Consider the following 22,905-nt stretch of genomic DNA (forward strand, 5'->3'; position numbering starts at 1 on the left):
AGAAACCTGAAATGTCACCAGAGGCTGTTATCGCAGGCTGAACTATGAGCAAGCTGGGGCTGGGATGCCCAGAAATTAAGTGTCATGTGATGGGTAGTCAGCTGTCTGCGAAGCCCCAAACATGACATCACTCACTGAGTGAGACATGGGGTTGCATGTGGCCCCAAGGCTGTGAGTTTACATGCAGTTTGGTACAAAGCGTGTAGTCTTCCATGTTATTAGAATATGTGGCTGTTTAGCCATAGAGCCCCGGGAAAGGCAGTGGTTCTAGAACAATGGTTGGTTCTCAACCTGTGGCTCCCGACCCCTTTGTGGGTTCAAACAGCCCTTTCACAGGGATCACCTAAGGTCACGAGAAAACACAGATATTGACGTTATGAATCATAACGGTAGCAAAATTACAGTTGTGAAGTAGCAGCAAAAACTTTTATGGTTGTGGGGGGGGGGGGGGAGGAGTCACCACAACATGAGGAAAGTTGAGAACCACCGTTGTAGAACATGACCTGACAGAAAAGGTAAGCCTGCAAGCTCCCCATGGGTCTCCCTGTTCTTAACGGTTTTTACAGGGACAGTGATGGCAGCACCTCACACAGTGAGGTTGGGAGGGGTCATGGCAGTCCTTTCTTCCCTGGCTTCTCTCCCTTTCCGTCTTCCGGTTCTGTTGTTCTTTGGGAACAGGTTGGTCGTCTCAGATGCCCCTCTGTCCTTTGCTTAGGACCCCAGCACTGTGCTTCCTGCTTCCCTGTGCCTCCCCTTTCTTATTCTTGTCTGCATTTTCCTTTACATTCTATTTTTTTCTGGAAGAGAGAGAGAGAGAGAGAGAGAGAGAGAGAGAGAGAGAGAGAGAGAGAGAGAGAGAAAGAGAGAGAGAGAGAGAGAGAGAGAGAGAGACCCCACAAGTTGTTACTCAAAGTCAGCTTCGGAACTATAAATTGAAGAGGAAGGACAAAAGTGAACCCACAAAGATGCTACGTGGCGGGGTGAATCACCCCAGAGGGCAGGGCTGGGGGGGGGCAGGGCTTGTCAGGTGGAGCCTTGGCTCTGAAATTAAGTGGCTGTCAGGCACCCAAGTACTGAAGGGATAATTACATGCCCTCTCCCCACTGCTGGGGCGATGACTAACAGGAAAGTGACTTGGAGACGCCCCAGAGCTGAAGCCATGCAAGGATGTGACCCTGACCGGGCAGAGGCAGAGATGCTTCCCCAAAGGGCACCCTCCATCTGGTCACGTTGACTTGCAGTTCAGGCGGCTTCTTGTTCTCTGCCTTGATACAGCAGGAGCTGTGATTGCGTTCTCATCCTGTCTGAGAGGAGAGCCTAAGAGGGACATGCTAATCCTCCCCCCACCCACCCCGGGGACAAAGAGTTAAAATCAGAGCAGCAGTTCAACATAGGTGGTGGAATGGGGCATGCGGGCTGCACTGCTTGTCCCCCATTTTCCACGTTGTCACACCTGCAGGACAGTCAAGATGGGGCCGAACGGTGAACTTCCTGGTCCTTCCTCTCTCTTTCATCCTCCATACTTATGTGTCTGTTCTTCCTTTTTTTGACCCCCCTGGCTAGAGGTAAATAGCTACGGAGGCCTCAGGATAATTTCACTTTGGGACAGAAAAGTACAGAATTTGAATTTCTCAGGTCAAACCCTTCCCTCAGTCCTGAACTCTACTTGCAGGGTCTTGAGCCTTCTTGCCAGGACTGGAGGTAGGGTGGATATGGCAGGAGTGTGGGTGGCTTTTGCCCCATGTCCTGGCCTGATGATGGCTTTCTTTGTCCTTGGCTAAGTTGCCAGACTTCTGCATTGGTCTGAGAGTGCTCACACGTCTCTCTGCCCATCGTTCTGCCCAAATGTGTGATCTCGGGTAGTCCTTTGCCTGACCTTGCCCCTTCTCATCTTCGTAGAGAGCTGCTTAAAAGAAAGCCAAATCTCAGAAGAGCCTGACTCAATCTCAGCTTTGGTATCTGTGGTGCATCGCAGCCTTTACTGAAGTTAACCTCTAAGGCAGTGGCTTTCAACCTTCCTAATGCTGTGACCCTCACCTTGTGTTGTGGTGACCCTCAACCATAAAATTAGTTTTGTTGCTGCTTCATAACTGTTATGAGTCATAAGGCAAATATCTGATATGCCACCCTTGTAGGGGTCATGACCCAAAAGTTGAGAACCACTACTCTAAGATGTGTGGAGGTTTTTAAGGTCATGGTGAGTGAAAGTCAGGACAGTTTGTTTAAGAAAGTATTTAGAGCAGATCTTTGTTAGTGGGATGAAAGTTCTAGACATGTCTAGAAAATTGCTCACATGCCTGTATTTCAAGTTGTATAGCATTCTGGGGTGTGTGGCAGGGATCACTCTTAGTTTATAGCCCCGACATTGAGTGTTTGAATTATTAGCCTTGATAGTGATGTCACATCACTGACATTGCAGGATTATATCAAATACTCATGATAGGAAAAGTGTCACGTTTGTTTAAATCATGTGGTTCTGTTCGTATGTACCTTTTATTGCATATGTACAAAAGAACATGTTGACATGTGTGTGGAGGCCAGAAATCAACTTTGGATGTCTTCCCCTTTGACTGTTGACCTTATTTATTTATTTATTTATTTATTTATTTATTTATTTATTTACTTATTTATTTATTTTTGAGATGGGGGTCCCTCACTGAATATGGAACATAGCTCTTTGGATAGGCTGAGTGACCAGAAAGCTCCAGGGATCTGCCTGGCCCAGATTTTCAATGCTTGTATTGTACGTGCATCTTACAACACCTGGCTTTAAAACTGGGTGCAGAGGGTCTGAATTCAAGTCCTTGCCTTCTCACGTCAAGTGTTTTGCCCACTGAGCCATCTCTCCTCCCTCCTAGTAGCATTTTGAGCTTAGTTTTTGTTTTCTAGTCTGCAAGGCCAGGTGGAACCAGCTATTAATGTTTTACATATGCTCTTTTTTTCATGTGCTAAAAGACAAAGAGAGGGTTAAATAATACGCCTCCCAGATGGCAAATAAATTATTAGGTTGAGACCAGAATACATTATACTGATGGTCCATGTGGCATTGGCAGATTACTGAATGCTACTGGCATCATTGTGCGATGATGTTTTGGCATTGCCAAAGTTTTATTTTCTGTAGTGACTGGAGGGGAGGGGAGTGAATCCGGGAAGAGTAAGATTAGAAATACTGATCCTCAACTGAAATTTATAGGCCTTGCTGCTGAGATAAACAACCCTCTGGTAGGCTGGGGGTGGGGTGGGTGGTTATCCACTCAGTGCAGGGGTGCTTAGGTGGTGGTCTCCTAAGGCTGCTGTGAGCAGAGCCTCATGCCGTGCTCCCTCACAGCAGAGCAGTCTGCGTCTGTTTCTTATTCCTTTTCTTCTCAAGGAATAATAGCACAGTTATGGTCTAATTTGGGCTGGCTGCTGTTTGGGTGCCTTGAATGTTATCTAACCTTGAGTATTTACCAAGAGTGAGGAGGATGTGGCATCATGGGATCTGTTCATTACAAGTCGCTCCGCGGAGGCCTGCCCAGATATTAACCGTTGTTAGTTGGTCCACATAGTCATCTCAATGCCTTATTTCCACGCTCCTGCTTCTGGGCGGCTCATCAGATGCAAAGTTCACTGTGCACGCTGAATGAAGGTGCACTCCCACTTCAGTGCAGCTTTTGTGTCTTCCATTGTTCAGAGCGCATCGTCACCTTTTAATGATGCCTGAGTCCCATGATGCTGCTTATACTTAAAAAAAAAATTCTTGCACCATCGCTCTGAGTCATTTTGTCATTTCCTGTAGCATCCAGCTCTACGCAGACTCACCTGTCACTGTCAGGGGCTCTAGTGGCTCGAGGTGGGAGAGGCAGATGAGGATCTCTACTCAGGAGCTCTGCTCACAGGCACACAATGTGGTTTTTGCCTTCAGTAGTAGTCTTCTTGGGTGCCAGCTCCTGACTGCTGAGGGTTGAGAGTGGCTGTTTTTATTTTGAAAAATCGGTTTCCCACTGTTTCTAATGTGTAGCACAAGGACCCAAGAACATAGCTATGTTACTAATATGGGTGGACAGGAGAAAACTGCAGATTTTAAAAACTTTTTGTATTTTACGTATGCATGCTCTGTCTGCATGTATGCCTGCATGCCAGAAGAGGTTGGGAGCCACCACGTGGTTGTCAAGAATCGAACTCGGGACCTCTGGAAGAGCAGCCAGTGCTCGTAACCACTGAGCCATCTCTCCAGCACCAGATTTTAAAGGTATCCTTGGAGGCTGGTTCAATGGGTAAAGTGCTTGCTGAGCAAGCATGAGGACCTGAGTTCGGGTCCCCAGCAGGGTAAAAAATTGAGCATGTTCATGTGTTGATGGAATCCCCGTGCTGGGGAGGCAGAGACTGGCGGGTCCCTGAAGCACATTAGCCAGCTAGGCAGCCGTCCTAACCACACTGGTGAGCTCCAGGTTTCATGAGAGACCCTGTCTAAAAGAAAATAAGACAGAAAGCAACCGAGAAAGACATCCCAGATTGGCCTCTAGCCTCCACACACATGTTCTTCTGTGCATCCACATGCCCTCCTACAATCATGGACACACATACATATACACACAAAGGCACACCATGCAAGGTTTTTTTGTTTTGTTTTGTTTTTTTCAGGCTTATTTTATCCTTTAAATCCACGTGCTTCTTGCCCCCACCTCCTTCTCCCTTCTACTGCTTGTTGAGCTGCAGGCCAGCCTCCTCCCCTGACTCACTCCCCTGTCAGTCTCCAATCCTCTGTTGCCACCTAAGTTCTGTCAGAATCCACCTTGCACTGAGTAATCGCTGACATTTGCCTGGGAGCTTCTGGGCTGGTGGCTGCACAGGCTGGAGATGTCACAGTGAGCTACTTATGTACTGCAGGGCTAAGCGTGTCCTGCCGCCTGCTTGCGGCTGGCTTGGGATGGGTGTGAGCCATCTCCCTCCCAGCCTGTTCTGTCACAGAGTCAAGGACTGAGAGGAAACTGGCCACTACCTTGGCCTGGCTGTCCCTTGGCAGTCAGGAGAGAAGCCGCTGACTCTGTCCACTTGTTTGAGGACTGACGACTCAAACATGATTCTTTCAGCAATGACTTACCAAGACGGAAACTCTGGTTATTCGGCCATGATGCAAGGTGAGGTTGAAGACAGTCTAAGTCAGTTAGCCTTCAGTTACCATGTTGTCATTACAGCTTGGGTTCCTTGCTTGTCTGTCCTTGTCTTTACTGTTTGCCACTCCCCCCACTGGTGTTCTTCTCAACCCAAGGAAATAGTGCTTGAAATGACAGAGGTATTTGTTGACAGTAGTGACAGGACTAGTTTAAAGTTTGCATCTCACTTTTACTCCTGTGGTCAGTGCCAGGATGTGGAGGTTGGTTTGTGGAAAGCCTAGCTGCATATGAGCCATACACTGCTCCTCATGTGCTTGCCAGAGGGCGGGGGGGCGCGGTGGTGGGGGGAAGCTACTGTCTTTCCTAAATGCAGCAAAAAGTTAAAATGTTACTAAAATCACAATTAAAGTGTCACCAGGTTGTATGTGTGCCCACTGGAGATGAGGAACCCAAGCACACAGCAAGCCTAATTAAGGGCACCACAAGAATAACCAGCAACTTAATGTGCTACCTGCGTAGGACTTTTCTTCTCAAAGCTTGCTTTTGAAACCAGATTCCAAGTTTTATTTTTATGTACTGCAAGTAGTGCAAGTCAGGATCTCTGGAAGTGTGTGTGTGTGTGTGTGTGTGTGTGTGTGTGTGTGTGTGTGTGTAGGGGGGTGTTTGGCTTCAGTCCACCTCTGGTCCTGTCTCCTTGGCTCTGTCCTGGTCTTCTTGAGTGACTGGGCTATGTGCTCAATCCATGAAACCTAGAGGAAGGACACACACTGGAAGCGAGCACAGTTTCTGTAAGTGTTAGCACAGGACCCCGCCTGAGGGAGGAATTGATGGCTTCCTGGCCTCTATGATGGGGGGTCATGCAGCACCCATCAGTCTTGGTCACCCCCTCCACATGCTAACGCTCTGTAATGGCTTTCTTTCTAAGTGGGAGCACAAGATATTAGATGGCAACATGCAGATAACCTAGACGTTTAGAATTCACGGTTAGTCTGCAGCAGATCTGGCAATAAAAAGGGCTCCCTTATACCGCCAAACCAGAGCCTGTAGGCTTCCTGCCTGGCCGGCTTACTCTCTTATAAAGAACATTTACAAACAGGCCGAGCATAGTAACTGTTGTGCCCTGTGTCTATGGGTGAGCATTTCTGTCCCTTTGGCTTGTCCCATGCCCAAGCTTGTCCCTGGAAGTACGTTTTAGCATGCCCCTTGGAAAGTGGATCTACAAGATGGACTGGAGCAGGGGCAGGAGGTGCTTACCTTCCATTGCAACTAATTGGGAAGTACATTAGATGGAGGGCTCTTAATCTGCTGCTGTGTGAAGTAGAAAGGCAGATGGGCCAGGAGTGCCAGGGCCTGCGCATGCTCTTCAGTGGGCTTTGGGACAAGCACTCTGTCCCCCTTCCCCCCACAGGCTCACTGCTGAGATGGGAAGTTAAACTAATCATGTGTATTCAAATGCCATAAACTGCAAGGGGCCTTGAGCAAGATGAGTGGTATTATCTCTATGTGTATGCTATGAGCTTTGTTGTTTGTTTGTTTGTTTGTTTGTTTTGAGACAGTCATATATATCCCAGGCTGGCCTTGAACTCACTGCATAACTGAGGGTGATCCTCCTGCCTGCACTTCCTGAGTGCACTGCAGATGCGTGCTGGAATTATAGGAGTGTACCACCATGCTGGGTGTATGTTATACAGAGGACTGAACCCAGGAGTTTTTGCTTGTTACCTAAGCACGTTGCCAACTGAGCTGAGTTCCCAGCCCTGCTAGGACTGCAAACACAACACCTCACTGAACCTATCCAATTTTTATCACAGCCTCTTTTAGCAGGCAGTTGGTCATTGAGAAAGACAACATTGAGGCTGTTTCTGCCAGATTATAAAGGGATCCCATGATGCCATTCTGTCCAGCAAGGATCATAGCACTAAGGGGTAAACATGAGCTTAGACAGCACATGTAAAATTTGCAGCTGTGTGATGACAAACAGAGCATGGTGCTGGAAATCTAGGTACAGGAAATCTAACTTTAACGTCAAAGTTTATTAGGTTTCATAAGCAACTTTTTGGTTTCTTTCATTTTTAATAAGTGTCTGAAAGAGTCTATTTCATAGATCTAGAATGAAGCTTTCAGCAATTGTCAAATAATTTGAAATCTCCTGTAAGAAAGCTTGCAAGTCCTGGATTGTTAACTACTCGTACAGGTGTTTTCATCTGAGCAGCAATAAGGTTGCTGTCTTAAAGTCTATAATGACACTAAATATAAGTCATACTGCCTTTGTAAAAAAAAAAAAAATATATATATATATATATATATATATATATATATTTGGAGACACAGAAGTATTTAATATTTAGGGGAAAACAAAATTAAACCAGCTCTTTGCATGGCTGGTCAGACAGTGCACCAGAAGCCAAGTGTCCACTCTGGGAAACAAGCATCTGCCTGTGGTGGAGGCTCTGCTGTTGGCAGATCCACGATTTCCATCAGCAACTGCTGTTCTCTCTGTCACTCTGACTTCTGTCTGATTATGCTCTTGTGAACTGTTGGACTTCCCATGTGTGCTCTCTCCATGTGGAATCACACTCACATGAAACCGAAGAACCCACAGATAGATCGGAATCCAAAATAACCTAAACACCCATCGCCAAAGGGTTGCATCTTCATCAAGGAACCCCCCACAGCACGTCTGCTTTATTGCTCTCCCCCCACCTTGGGAGTGGGGAAGGTAGAACCATTGCACAGCCAGGGCACTGCAAGAGGAGTGACCCCTGTGGTAGGTGTCCTCTATGTGTGTGTGTTTGTGGCGGGGTGGAGGGGGGTCTGCTGTGCCACCTGCTATGAGTATTTCTAGGGGTAAATTCACCACATGGTATCTTTATGTTGCCAGTGGTACTAGCTAATCCATGGCTCTTGTTGAGTGGTAGGGTTCCAGCTTAAGCAAAGAAGGGCAGATAAGATCAGATTAGTCTACGCCACTGCAGCATATACCCATACTCCCACTGACAGAAGCAGTATGTGTGGATGTGGAAACCCAAGCTTCCTGCTCCATGAAGTCAATTGCAATGGCTAGAAGGGGACAGTAACAATCTAGAAGCTGATGTTAGGGGCCCCGGAAGTATTACTAAGGAATCAGAACAGGCATTTTTCCAGTTGCTGGTTTGAGTCTCTGAGAGCCTTCTCAATATGGAGGGATGATGGATAGCTGAGAGTCAGGACCCTCCTTACCTTTCTAGGTCAGACAAGCTAGAACCTGCTGGAGTCAGACCTAGAGCAAAGCAGTTTCTTGGCGGGCATTAGAAACAGGGACGCAGGACTCAGTCTGGGCTAAGGTAGCTGGGTAGCAGCTGGACAGGGCTGATGAGAGCATGTTAAATCCAGTGTTTGGCTCTCCCTGTTCCTGGTCTCTGTCACTGGCATGCTTAGACCTATTTCTACATGTTATCTGCACAGAACGTTGGTGGCTAAAAAAAAAAAAAGAGGATTTGTTAAATTTCTGGACTGGGAAGAATTTAAAGATGGGCATTGTGGGGGTTTGAATGAAAATGACCTCCACAGGCTCACAGAGGGTGGCATTATTTGAAAAAATTAGGATTGTGGCCTTGTTGGAATGGGTGTGGCATTATTGGAGGAAGTGTGTCATTGGGGGTGGGCTTTGAGGTTTCAGAAGTTCAAGCCAGGCCCAGTGGCTCACACTCCCTTCCTATTGCCCCCCCGCCCTGCCCCCCAATCCAGATGTAGAACTCTTGGTTTCTTCTCCAGCACCGTGTCTGTCTGTGTGCTGCCGTGATGATAATGGACTAAACTTCTGAGCCGTGAGCCAGCTCCAGTTAAATGTTCTCCTTTATAAGAGGCAGAGGCAGGCAGATCACTGTGAGTTTGGGGCCAGCCTGGTCTACAAAGTGAGTCTAGGACAGCCAAGGCCACACAGAGAAACCCTGTCTTGAAAAACCAAAAAAAAAAAAAAAAAAGAGTTGCCATAGTCATGGCATCTCTTCACATCAGTTAAACCCTAAGGCATGGAGGCTCATATCTATAATCCCTCAGGAGGATTGCTTTGAGTTGGGGGTTAGGGGGAGTGGTTACAGCTGGTGTTAGTGGCCCATTTTCTCTTCAAATAAATGACAGCGATGATCTTTGGCATGCTCTCGTGTCTAACCACTACTAGGTGAAAGGACACTTTCAGACTTAATATTGACAGGCCTTCCCTCCAAAGGGTGATGAGTAAGAACTGTCAGAGCCTCTGGGCTTGGTGCAGAGGACCAGCAGACAACGTGCAAATTCCCAAGACTCAAACTGTTAGTGAAAACACTAGCCACTAAAAAAGGTGCTTATGAACACATTTTAACTCTTTTGTGTGATTACCAGAACAAAAGTAGGCTGTGAGAGAAAACCGAAGGGAGAAAACGAAAAGGGAGCCATGGCCTCAGGTAAACACCCCTCGATGGGAAAAGAATTGGAAGGTAGACTTGAAAGACAAGTCATCTCAGGGTGCTTTCTCCCAAAACAGACAACACTGGTTCGGGGACTTCTTTCATTAGGTGTGCATATGTAGAATGAAAGTTAAATGGTGTAAGGCAGTCACACACAGATGGCCAAGTAAGGCCCAAGACCCGGGTAGAGAAGGAGCATCTGAAAGTAACACAACAGACAGAATAAACTCCCTAAGAGAGCTCAGCACTGTTTGCCTGAGCTGGAGCTGAGCCACAGAAACAGCTAACTTTTTTTTTTGTTTTATCTTAGAAGTAGTTGAAAGTATTTTGCATAAATGGCTTTGTAGTTGGCTTGCTTGACTCACGACCCATGGGTTTCATACAGCTAAGGCTAGTTATGAACGTGGCCCAACACAGAATTGTAACTGTGTTGAAAACAATGATCTTTATTTGTGATAAAAACAAAACAAAACAAAACAGAAATCCTTTAATCATATGGTTCCTGGGCATGAACTTTGTAGATTACAACATGGCATCTCCATGTCAAGACAGTGGGATGCATGTGCTTTGTTGTTTAGATGAGTTAAGATGCTATGTGTAGTCTTCAGTCAGACAATGCATATGGGGCTTTAAAATGTATAATTGTGTGGGGCGTGGTGGTGCATTTCTGTAATTCCAGTACCTGAGTGGCTAAGGCAAGATGATTGACAGTTGAAGGCCAGCCTGAATTGTGACACCTAAAAACAAAACAAAACAAAAAACAAAAAATAAAACCAAGAGCAAAAAGACAAAACAAAACAAAAAAGTAGGGTAAAGTTTTATCAGTTCTTGAGTTTTAATTCAAAATAATTTTTTAAAAATTTATTTTTATTTTATGTGTATGGATATCTTGCCTGCATGTGTCTGTGTATCATGTTCATGTAGTGCCCATGGAAGCCAGAAAGGGGCATTGGATCCCTAGAACTGGAGTTAAACATGGTTGTTAGCCATCCTGTGGGTGCTGGGACTTGAACCCAAGTCCTCTGGAAGAGGGGTCAGTGCTCTTAACAGGTGAACCACCTCTTCAGTCTCGTGTGTGTGTGTGTGTGTGTGTGTGTGTGTGTGTGTGTGTGTGTGTGTGTGTGTGTGTGTCTAAAAGGTGACTGGAAACCTTCTCTGGAAAGGGCCAGTGTCTGGGGCCGTCAGATCTAGTCAAACGGTTTCATAATATGAGAGCAGTCACAGGCAACACAGAACAGAGATGAATGCGCTTGCCTGGATTCCAGTAAGCATCTATTGATAACAACAGGCAGCAGGCTGGATTTGAACATAGGACATGATTTGCTGGCCTTTGTCCAGTGGCCCTCTCTTAATTACTTGTTCCGGTGGGATCATGGGAGTCTCTTGCATACATGGGTGTTGTGTTTTGCACCCAGAAGTCAAGGAAACATTTTTGTTTCATGCTTCTCTTTGGATGAACAGGTTTAATGATATATATGAGAAGACATCTTTTTCTTTTTACATGAACAAATGGAGGTGGTGGGACACAGTACAAGCTGCTAGACTGGCCACCACATGCAGCTTCTGTAGGAGGAGTGGTGGTGTATGGGGAAGGGGTGCTTGGCTACGGCGAAAGGCTGCTTTACCCCTTGAAAGATCCTTGGCAGAGGGATCTTATATTCTTCATTCCTGAATCCTGACCAGACTGCTGTTAAATAAGGCAACCAAGCAGAAGGCAGGCAGCAAGGACACAAGCAGCCTGGCTCTCCTCCTGTTACCAGGAGCTGCCGGGCTGTTCCTGTCCCAGGAGCAAGGTGCCTGCCTTGGGCTCTGGGGTGGAAAGCCATGTGGACACGGCTGAGGTGCCTCTTCCCTTGAGACACACAGCTGTCCTCTCTAACGCTCCAGGGTGTGGCACACTAAGTGCAATCTCAGCTTCGTCTACCTTCTCAGACGTGTCCCCAAGTTGCTCCAGGCGGCCATTTTTTTTTCTACCTCTTAAGTGGCTGCATGTTTTGTCTCTTGCTCTGGACCAAACTTCCCTTGTCCTGTTTTGGTACCTGTTGCGGCTGCAGCATTCCTGCCCAGCCCTCAGCATGCCTCTTCCATGTTTTCCCCCATGACTCTTGCCACTCCTGTTTGAGATGCTGTGGGTCACCATGTCCTAGTCACAATTCCATGTGCCCAGAGAGGAGCATCATGGAAAATTACTGATGAGATTGGACTGTTTTGGCTTGCCCTTTGGGGCAACCAGAGAAGATTTATCCTTCCACACTCTTGAAGCTAAAAGAAGTTGAACCATCAGACTCTGCCCTCTGGAAAAGCACTTGCTGTGGAGGCCCGAAGACCTGAGTTCAAATCCCCAGCCAGATGTGAAACCACATGCCTGTTAATCCCATGGCTCCTAGCTGCACTCCGGGAAGCAGGATTCCGGGATGCTTATGAAGCAGCTAACCTGGAGGTGTGCAACTGCAGGAAAAAAAAACAAAACCAAAAACCAAACCGAGAGACCCATGTCTCAAATAAGATGGAAGGTGAGGACCAATACTCAGGGTTGGCCTCTGACCTCTCATATGAATTTTACATGTGTGAGTATGTGCACTGCACACAGATTATAAAAGAAAAAGACAGTTCACTGGGCAGTAACTTGCACTGAGGGAGCCCTAGCCTGTCCTGGGCCTTTGTACTTAGTGGATGATTTGTACACATTTCCCCCTGTTGAGTCTTTTGAGCCACCTGTTGTGTGTGATCTCCTCTTTACATATGTAGAAACTGAGTCAGGGAGAAGTTGGGTAAGATTACATGGATGGTGCCTGCCCTGCCAGAGCTTTAACTCCACAGTCTGTGCATGTGCGTCACCAGCCTTGAAAAAGGTATTTGCTTGAGGACACACGGCCCAGAGCCTAAGGAAGAGGCTGCTTTGGTTTCTGGCTGCAAACTTGAGGAAAGAAGGTGAGAGGCTGGAAGGATCAGTGCTCAGGTTGCACACAGGCCTCCACCTTGCTGTCCTGGGCATGTAGGTGGCAGCCATCAGCTGCCTGCCTGGTGAACTGTATCAGGACTGCCATGCCCAGATCCAGGGAGTGTCCCTGCTTCTATCTGCTGTCCCATTGACTCCTCTCCTTGGCATAAAGCCCATGGCCTCATTTTCCCCTATACTTAGTGCTCACAGTCTTGGCAAAGAGAGTCCCTGTATCTCTTTCCTGCCATAGCTACCTATATGATCTGTCTCAGGCCCCTCCACCCCACTCCCACGCCCACCCTGGCCTCAGTTCCTGCAGAGTCCATGCCTCCTCACCCCATGTGGGGCTCAGTAGCATCACCTTTACTTATCTGCTGTCACATGGTAATGCTCATGTCCCTGGCTGCTTCCTCCGCTGTTTGCAGAGGATTCTGTAGTCTTTGGGTGGACGCCTTGCTCTGAGCTTGTCTTTCTGGCCTCACCCTGGGCACTGTGTGGGAGGGATGAATCAGTCTCACCCAGCAAACTCCTTTTGCAAATCAAACATCTTGTGGAGCCTTTTTTACTTTGAATCATTTTTGTAGAATAACAGGAAATGGTTCTATTTAGAAAAAAATTAAAAATTCAACTACTATAAAAATGAGGAAATTCAGATAAGCCAAAAGATTAAAATTAAAATAACTTGAAATGCAGTGTTAACCACTGCATATTATATACATACACATAGATATACATGCACACATATTATTCCATTTTATAAAAATCTACTCATGCATATTAATGTATATATATGTAAAAAATTTAAAAACCGTAGACCCCTTTCTCTTACTAATAAGCCCTCTCCTCTTTTGGTCAGTAGAGATCAGCACCTTTTACCACAGGTAACTGCTGCTACTCACATTGCATTTCTGTGTTATAATTTATTTGACTGTTAATTTCATGCTTCCTGCATGCTATGTGATTCATTCTACCAACAGAGCTACATGCACAGGCTTGCCTGCAGTTTCTCAGTTATCACTATAAGACAAACAGTGACAAATAACCACTGGCCGTTTCAACCCCATCTAGCTGAGTCTGGCGAGCTGCCTCCGAGGGCCTTGCAGAAGGTACTTCAGGCCTCTGACCTGGTTACTGAGGAGCCACCGTCTAGGGTCTAGGAGGCAGTCCTCCAGACTCAGCCCGGGTCTATTCCTTTCTGCCCCTCACCCTTTCTGGGGCAGTCTCCTGTCAGCCCAAGGCTCCAGGTCTACTTTGTCAGTCATGGTGGTAATATTAGCTCTTTCTGTAAGTTAGTGACAAGTGTGACGAAGCACAGAGCGAGTTGAGGGAAAGTCCTTTGTACTTTTTAATCATCTTTTTCCCCCAAGGCGAACTTCTCTGACTTAACTAATTTGCTAGAAGTGACAGCTGACACCATGGTTGCCCTGAGCTTGCTCAGGAACACAGCCTCCTCATGGCTTCTAGACAGTGAACAAAGGTGTTTTTTTTTCTTTTTTTCTTTTTTCTTTTTTTAAATGAGAACACAGAGCATACTAACTGTACCCTGTCTGCAAACCTGACCAAGCTGGGGCATCCTTGAGGTTAATCATCACCAACAGACCTGGGATTATGGCAGTATTCGTTGTAAAGGTAGATGTCTCCTCAGCCCCATTCTTCTTCCCGAGAGCTGAGAACATTGAGAAGCTTTGAGGGCCTTATGCAAAGTTGGACTCTGGTTTAGGTCAGTGGCCTAGGATAGAGCTGGCAAGTGTAGGAGGGAGAGACAGAAGGGGCAGCCAGAGGTGTGTAAGTGAACACACATTTGTGATATTGTGTTACCAGACTAGGGGGTGGGGCGGGGCATAACCTGTGTGCCAAGTCAGGTCCGGCCAATCGGCCCTTGACAAGCCAATGAGAAGAGCCAAAGTAATAGTGGGAAGTAGAGGAAGGAAATTTCCTCAGTGAAGCCATTTTGAGGAGGGAGACAAGAGATCCACGGAGCCCCTCAAGTCTGTCTTCCAGTCCCTCCCCTCCCCCCAAGTCAGAGTTTAAAGGGTAAAGGATTTGCATGTCTGAGCAGTCCTGGTCAAGGTGTGGCTTCTCCTCTTCCAACCGACCACCCCTCATCTAGGTTTCAGTCTCATCCAGTTAGGTGGTCTGACAGGCTCTTAGAACTATGAGATCTCTTTCAGGGAGACAAGTCTCCCCTCTGTCTGGTGGTACCCCTTTTCTTCTCCCATTACAAAGTCCCTGGGGGCTATTCTCAATTCTTTGGGGTCCATTGTTTCAACAGTCTGATAGTCAGATAGAGAGCACTATGTGTCTTATCTTTATGTCTTCATTTCTGCCAGATGCTTACAATATGACCCCGTCACCCCATCATCAGACTAGCATCTGGTGGGTCAGTATAGTGGCTGTATCCCATGCTGATACCCACCCCCAATGCTTTTCCTGTGGTCTGGAAATTTAAAAGTGGCAGACCCTGGCATTTCACTTTCAGTGCTTCCTTATGAACTATTACTTCGTTATCCAGCACGTTTGAGTCTTGTTTTATAGGCTAAAAATGTTTTTGAACTCAAGCCATGCAGACAAAAATAGCATGTATTACCTAGAGCTGTGGATGGGGGCGCTGTTGCACACTGAGTCATCAAGATGAGGCCATAGCTCCAAGTGCAGTAGCTATGAAATCTATGAGGCATTTTAGCTTCTAGCAGTTCTTTTTAAGGTTCTGAAGCCCTCAAGGAAAACAGGAAAAAATCCAGGCAGGGTTATGTCTCCAAGTAGGAACAATACTAGAGCTGTTGTGTGATCTGAGGGTGTTTTGTAAACCGTCACAGGTTTCTCTGATGGAACGTGTCTTGCTGTCCTGGCACTGGGGGATTGTAGGGTCACTTAGAACTTGGTTTGAGCAAGAGCCTGTCCTTCTTTTTTCCAAAGAGGATCTGAGGTTAGGTGCTTGCTCACCATAGGCAGTGTTGGTGACATTCCCCCAAATGGCTTTTTGGGCTCCTTGAGAATAGACACATTGCCTCTTTCAATGGGTAGCAGAAGGTGCCTTAGCCACACATGGAAGGAAAACCCAGAAGAAGCGTGCCTAGGCATCTGTCTGCATTCAGAGTGCCTCAGTGAGTCAGGCTCTATCTGTAAATAAGATGAAATTGTTTTCAAGGATCAAACTTGGTGCCTGACAATTTTAAATTGATTTTTTTTTCTTTTTTCTTTTTTTTTCTTTTTTTTTTTTTTTTTTTTTTTTTTTTTTTTTTTTTTTGAGGCAAAGTCTCATTATGTAGTCCAGGCTTGCCTTGGTGTTACAATCCTTTTTCTCAAGACTCTCCAGTGTTAGGTGTTTGGGTGTGTACTACCATGCTGAGCAAAAACTTGAAGGAACATTTTTTTGGGGGGGGAGTTGGGATGCGGGGGGACATGTCCATACTTTGCTATTTTAGACCATTTGTAGGGAAAGTTTTCACTTATTCTTTTTAGAAATTCGCAAAGAGAATATTTTTCTCTCCTCTTGAAAACACCAAGGCCCATCATGAGCCCATTACTGCTGATTGCTATATACTGAAAACCAAAACAGTTGCTTCCTACTTCAGCAGGTCAGCAGTTTCCGCTCTGCACACAGTCTACTCTACACTTTTGGGCACCTGAGACTTCACATGCCTACTTTGTGGGCCTAACTTGTGACCATGTCTTCGGCTTTAAAAGCAGCCTTCTTAGGGCTGAGGCACGGGTAGCCTGACAGACTTCCCAGCTGTCCCTCAAATGGACCCTAAATGATGTATATGCAACGGTATTCGTTGCATTTACCACTTGAAGCAGTGATGGCTACAACCTTCTATGGCCCCTAGGCAGGAGAGCCCAGAACCCTTAGGTAAGCAAAGGTGGCAGGAAGAACAGGCTCTCTCTCCCCATGCTGTGCTGAATGAGTGGCCAGTGCTGTGACAAGCCTGTCACCATCTGCAAACTATCAGTGAGTGGATCATGCTAAAGACAAAATGCTGGCATGCTCAGTGAGAGACTCTCACAAGTGTGGTGTGGTGTGGTGTGGGCACTCAGAATATGCCAAGTCCCCTCTTCTCCTGGACCCACATGGTGAAAGGCACAGTCATCCAACAGATAGGCAATCCTGCTGTTTATTCATCAAAAAGGATGCAGAAGACTCAGGCATGTCACTACTCCTAGGTGACTTAGCCATATTCACATAGACTGTGTGACCTTTAACTGCTTGATGCTTATTATCATTGGGAAGTAAGTATAGAGGAAATGACCTGGAATTCATTTTCACACTCTTCTACTCAGTGACTCCTGCCTCCTTGTGATCCTCAAAGCCACCTTTAGACAATGGCTTAAACTGTTAAGTGTGCAAAAGGCATCTCTGCAGCACTTGAACACTAAACTGCGGCGTCTCGACAAGGAAATTTGCCATTGAAATGACCCGGATAACATTCACTTTTTGGAAGCCAATCCTATGAGAAGTGTTTTTAAAATGAATTCTGATTTTTTTTCCAAAATGGCAAGATATTTTATTTTTGAAATCTTGTTATTTTAACACCGCATTGTTAGGTGTGATTTTTGACATCCCAGCAAGGCAAAGCTGTAATCTCACCAGATGCCATTTAACTTATGGTGCATTTTGTCAGATCTTATTTTGTGTGGTATATGCAAGCTTAATATAGGTTCTGCAGCTCTTGAGACTATTAGTTTTCAGGACTACAGAAACTGCATTTTCTGAATCTGTAGTGCAAATCCTAGAATAGAGATTTCAGTGAGTGATTTTTAGAGCCTATTTTTGTTGTTGTTGTTGTTGTTGTTCTTTTTGTTTTTTGTTTTGTTTTGTTCCTGAGACAGGGTGTCTCTGTGTAGCCTTCGCTGTCCTGGACTTGCTTTGTAGACCAGGCTGGCCTCGAACTCACAGTGATCCACCTGCCTCTGCCTCCTGTGCTGGGATTAAAGGCATGTGCCACCACACCTGGCTAGAGCCTGGTTTTTGTTTTTGTTTTTGTTTTTTATCATGGGCTTTTTAGTAGCTGGTAGAAGGCTAGGTCTAGAACTAGGCCCATAGTCTTGGTGTGATTCTGCCTGTGTGCGTCCCTTCCCTTCCCTTCCCTTCCCTTCCCTTCCCTTCCCTTCCCTTCCCCTTCCCTTCCCCTTTCCTTTCCCCAATCTCAGCACTTGGGAGGTAGAGAAGGGAGATGGATGGAAGCCTGGAGGAAGCCCAGTCTATTTAGCAAGTTCCTGGATGGACAGGCCTCCATAGTTTGGCCTTGTCTCACAAAACAAAAACCAAGCCAAACCAATGAAACAAAAATACCACCTATGATGGGGCCTCAGGGATTCTGATTCAGAATGGCGGGGTGTTTGAAAGCTCCCAGATAAAAACTAATGTGAGGCTGGGGTTCAGTGGTGAGGAGGGGGGTGGAGGAAGGAGTATGGATGTCTTAGCTGTATTTCTGCATGTTCCTCATATCCTGGAAGAGGAAGGCTGCCACCTTTTGGTTGCATGTCCCAATGTGCTTTAGGCTACTAGGATATGAGGAACAGTGTTGGAGCTTCCATAACAGGTCATAAAATCTGATTGTTGTAAACATAATATGAGACATGTAAAAAACCAACTTGTATTTGGAAGCTTTCAGATCCATGGTGGGGTGGCAGGGAGGGGGGTTCTGATGTCACTCAGGTAGGCCTGAAACTTGCTTTGTAGTTGAAGATGAGTTAGCTTCTGACTTCCCTGCCTTTGCCTCCTGAGTGCTGGGATTACAGATGCTCACTACCATGCTGGGTGGCTCTCATGGTGCTTGGGATCAAACCCAGGACATCTGTACAACCCAGGAGAGTGCTCTGCCAACTGATCCAGGCCCAGGCCCTCCACATCTGTTTTCTTACTGAACTTTATATGCATCTTCTGACAGGGATTAGCAGAAAGATCTGTGTTCACATTTGAAAATAAACAAGTAGAAAATATGTATGATCAGAGAAAGCTTTTGCTGTTTGAACTGTCTTGAAGTAAATGCTTTTGAAGTCTGTGTGTCCAGTTGTAAACTTAATCCTTTCTTCAACTTGTACCTTGCTGTAAACCAGGACTCATGTCCAAATGAAAGCAGTAGGTTAGAGCCTGACCATCATTCGGCCCTTGAGTTAGGCTCTGTAGGTCGCTGGGTCCATGTTGCTACTGTATCCTCTGTATGTCATGGGGTCCATGTTCCTACTGTGTCATTAGGCTCTGTATGTCACTGGGTCCATGTTCGTACTGTGTCCTCTGTGTGTCATGGGGTCCATGTTTCTACTGTGATATTAGGCTCTGTATGTCGCTGGGTCCGTGTTCCTCTACTGCATCATTATGCATATTCTGTGGTTCTCCCTCAGGTCACGTACTGCTTAGGACTACATTACAATTTACCTCTTAGCTGATTTTCCATGCTTTTCTATTCCAGGGTGGTCTTTCCATCTGCGTGTGTCTGCATTTTCCATTTGTTCTACTTACGTTCTTGCTGGTTGCCAGGCTGTCTCAGTCTGTGTTTTGATGTTTCTAACCTTGGCAAGTCTTTTTCACTTGGGCAGCAACTACCCTCTACTTCGTTTGGGGCTGAGCAGGATTAGCCAGTACTCACTGAACCCGCTGGCAAGGCCAGGCAGAGGATCATTGCTGAGGTTTTGCTTTATTTCTGTTTTCCCACCAAATGAAGACCTATGTTGGGCATCAGAGTAGGTGGAGCAGAAAAGGAAGGTGGGCCAGAACAGGCTAATTTTTCCGAGGCGTGCAATTCGTGTCTCACCTTCTCTCCCATCCTAGTATATGCAGAGCCAGCTTGAGCGCTTTCGTTTAGAACTGCTACATGGCTCAGGCTAAATAGTTAGACTTGAGGGCGGAACCTCAGGCGGAGACTGGGGCTAAGCCATTCTGAAATTGCATGGTGCCTCACCATGTCTGAGTCTCCCAGAACACTGGGAGATGGAGGGCTGGCTTGGCCAACTGTTGAGGACATGACAGGTTCAATGAGTCTGCCTCCTGTATGCTCTGTTCCAACAGCTCTATGTTTGGATTTTTAGAGCAGCCTCAACTTTAGCTTCATTCCCAATTCTTTGGTTTTGGTGCTAAAGAAGCTTTCATAGTTGTTGTGAGAGTGGGGAGTGCTGTGTGCCAACAGAGAACATTATAGATGTCATCTTCCTTACAGGACTCTTGGGTAATAGTGACAGTAGTCTGAGGTGAAGCCCTTGGCCCTTGGTCCAAGTCTGTGAGACTCCTGGTAGTGTGCTGGGTGCAGATGGAAACACATGGTGTTCCAGGTGAGAGGTACACCCAGTGCTGACAGGCAGTGCCCCGAGTATGATTTCCCCTTTGTCATCCCTCAGAGTGCTGAACAGATCGCCGAGCTCTGCAGAGGTTTCACCGGTACCCACGCCAACAGCATGGAGGCACCGGTGGAGAGTCATGACCCACCGCCCAGGCCTCTGGCTCGTCACCTCTCAGATGCAGACCGCCTTCGAAAAGTCATCCAGGAGCTCGTAGACACGGAGAAGTCTTATGTGAAGGTAAGAGAAGTGCTGAGCATCCACACCCCTTTGTTGATGGCGAGGTCACACTGGCGGAGGCCTCAGATCACCTCTTCCTGGGGCATCTGCCACTCAGGATGCAGACATGCGCTCCTTGGGGTGAACTGATACAGGGAAGGGAGAGTGGGTTGAGATGACAAGGGAACTGAAAGGACTCCAAAAAATTGGTTCTTGGCTTGTTTTGTTGCCAAGGTAGCTTTCACTATGGAAACAGGTGTAGTTCATTATTTGCGATCCGTGGGGACAGAGTCTACACTGCTTTAGCAAGAAGGGTAGAGAGCACTTTGGGTTATGAGGATCTAGGAACAATTGGCACCCTAAAGGCCCTGAATATAGGCCCCCAGAATCCAGGTGGTCAGCCCTGCCTATGGAAGTCTCTGTGCAGAATGGAAACCCATGCACTAGGCACAGGTATTTCAACCTTCACATGGGTTGTTCGCATACCATGATAAAGGCATAGCTACCATGGTCTTAGGTACTCACCTAATTCATTTATTTATCTGATCAGCCAGCCCCTAGTTAGTGCTTTGAAAAACATTTTATTGACACAGGTGACTGGGGAGACAGTATTCTTTCCTTTAAGCATTTGCTGATGCCTTGGGGGCTGTTTTAAGCTTGCTTCATTTGTCAGTTTCTGGAAGGGCATGGCACAGGACAAAAGCTGGGGATCCAGTCCTGGTCTGCCTTATTGTGCCACATGGCCTTTGGGAGGTCCTCTTCGACTTCCTTAATGGTCCCTGTGCTTGTCACTGGCCTTCCAGAAATTCTTACATCTGTTAAGTCCAAGAGTTACACATTGGCACACACATGTGTTCGCTACCAAACAGCCCCAAGGTGCGGGGAAGGTGGCTCAGTTGGTACAGTGCTTGCCTAGCATGCACAAAGCCCTGGGTTTGATACCGCCAAGCTGACCGTGATGGTGCATGCCTGTAATCCCAGCACTCTGGAAACAGAGGAAGGAAGATCAGGATCTGTTCTCCTCAGCTACATAGTTTGGGGCCAGCCTTTGTCTGAAAAAACAACCATCAACAACAAAGGCAGATGCAAGCTTCTCCTTTAAGTATGTCTCTGCTGTTTCCTCAGGATTATCTCAGAAATCTCCACAGCTAGCTCCAGTGCTAGAGAGAGATTTTAATTTCACTTCTGTTATGTCTCACCCTGTATCCAGTGGAAGAGAGACAGTGTGACTTCCAGGGAGCCCCGAGGTCCCTATGTGACCCATCCTACCCATGCACGACCTTTGTTCAAGTAGCTCTGGGCGCTGTGAATGGCGCTGAGGCTCCTGGGCACCTGACACTTGAGCTACATTGTAGAACCCACTGAGCTCAGGGCGGAGTCGAGTGTAGAAGTGATTCCCTCTTGTCCCCGCTGTTCTCCATCTTCCTTTTGGATTATGTTGTGCCAGGAGGGCCATTTCAGTGCTACTGTTAGGCTACTGAGGAGGATGTGTGATCAGGTAGGCAAGGAAGGACGAACGCTTCCTTTCCTGCAAGAACCCTGCCATTTGTTTTCATAGGGCTCCAGGCATGGAGGCTCTTTGCCACCCCCAGCTCAGCGTGACCCACTCTTGCTGTGCAGTAAGTGCTCTGAGCAAGTGGCATTAGCCTGGACAGGAGTGACTGTGTCTGACAAAGTAACCAGTCCTTAGCGCAGACTTACAACTCACATGCGCCTCTACCCTTTCTCCATTTCTTTCTGTGGCTGACACTTAATACTGAATTTTCTTCATTGTTATGCTTGTCTCTTAACTCCAAATCTGCATGCTCCTTGAAGTTTTCCACATCTGTGTGTCCCTGAGATTTGGTCCAATAACTCACAGCTACCTTCCCTCCTTACATCCCAGGTTGCTGTGGACCGTGGCAAGGGAGGGAACGAAGGCAGGGAGTTTTCTGCTGTGAGAAACCCCAGTGCTGTGTTGCTGGGCTTGCTCTCACTGCTGTCACTAGCACTCTGGGCTTCACACAGCTCTCCGGTTTCTAAGACCTCTCCCTTGCAAAGTTGGGGAGTTCTAGATGTCTGACTTCAGATTGTTCAGAATAAACAAAACCCAGTGAAGTCTCTTCTGCCACTAAATTATGTCGTTCCTGACTTCAAGTTCTTAAACATAAACTTTAACAGGCTATGTAAATTTTCCCACTGTCGTGTTCTCCGTAGAGGCTCAAGTGTGGCTTAGATTGTAAACATCCTGCTGCTCGATGCTGGTGGTCTTGCACTTGAACACACGAGTTGGAACCTCTGCTGGTTTCAGCCTGAGGTCCTGTCCCTCACAACTCCACACAGAGGCTGCCACCATGCTTCCTGGCACAGACGAGAAAGCCAGGTCCCTGGTGTCTGACCACAAATGCAGCAGTACCCAGCAGCCCCTCCCTTCCCCTTTGGAGAAATGGTGGCTTCTGTGGCAGGAAAGACAGAGCCTGTTCTGTCAGCAAGAAGTTAACGGCAGCATTAACCTTTGTATAAGTAGTGATAACCACTTTGAAGGCCAGGAATTTCAGCAAGACGTATGTCACCATTCCTCATGAGGGCCTCTGGAGCTGCTGCCAGAGTTCCTGGAATCAATGGGCTATTTTGGAGATTTCAGTGTTAAAGAGACTCTTCTCTTGGCTTTCAGGATCTGAGCTGCCTCTTTGAACTATACCTGGAGCCACTTCAGAATGAGACCTTTCTTACCCAAGATGAGGTAAATAGTGAACACTTTTCTTCTGCAGTGTCTTTCAGCCTTATAGCAGATGTCCTAGACCAAGTGTGTTCTCCTTTTAACATTATAAAATAATGAAACTCTTACCTTCATAGTTTATACCCAAGAACTACAGTTTAAAAAAAAAGCAAAAACTGTGTGTTGGGTGCGGCAGTGCACACCTTTAATCACAGCACTCAAGAAGTAAAGGCAGGTGGATCTCTGTGAGTT

At 46.7% G+C, this 22,905-nt stretch overlaps 1 protein-coding gene across 2 annotated transcripts in view; it reads left to right on the plus strand.

The window, feature by feature from the left end:
- Positions 1–22,905, plus strand: part of Tiam2 (TIAM Rac1 associated GEF 2) — a 106,372-nt gene that overhangs the window by 70,397 nt on the left and 13,070 nt on the right. For both annotated transcript variants that reach the window (XM_051164103.1, XM_051164102.1), the window contains 2 exons: positions 19,797–19,976; positions 22,609–22,677. In XM_051164103.1, coding sequence (XP_051020060.1) covers positions 19,797–19,976; positions 22,609–22,677 — 249 coding nt within the window. The remainder of the gene's footprint in view (positions 1–19,796; positions 19,977–22,608; positions 22,678–22,905) is intronic.

This window comes from Acomys russatus, chromosome 21, assembly GCF_903995435.1.
Source record: "Acomys russatus chromosome 21, mAcoRus1.1, whole genome shotgun sequence".
Classification (NCBI taxonomy): domain Eukaryota; kingdom Metazoa; phylum Chordata; class Mammalia; order Rodentia; family Muridae; genus Acomys; species Acomys russatus.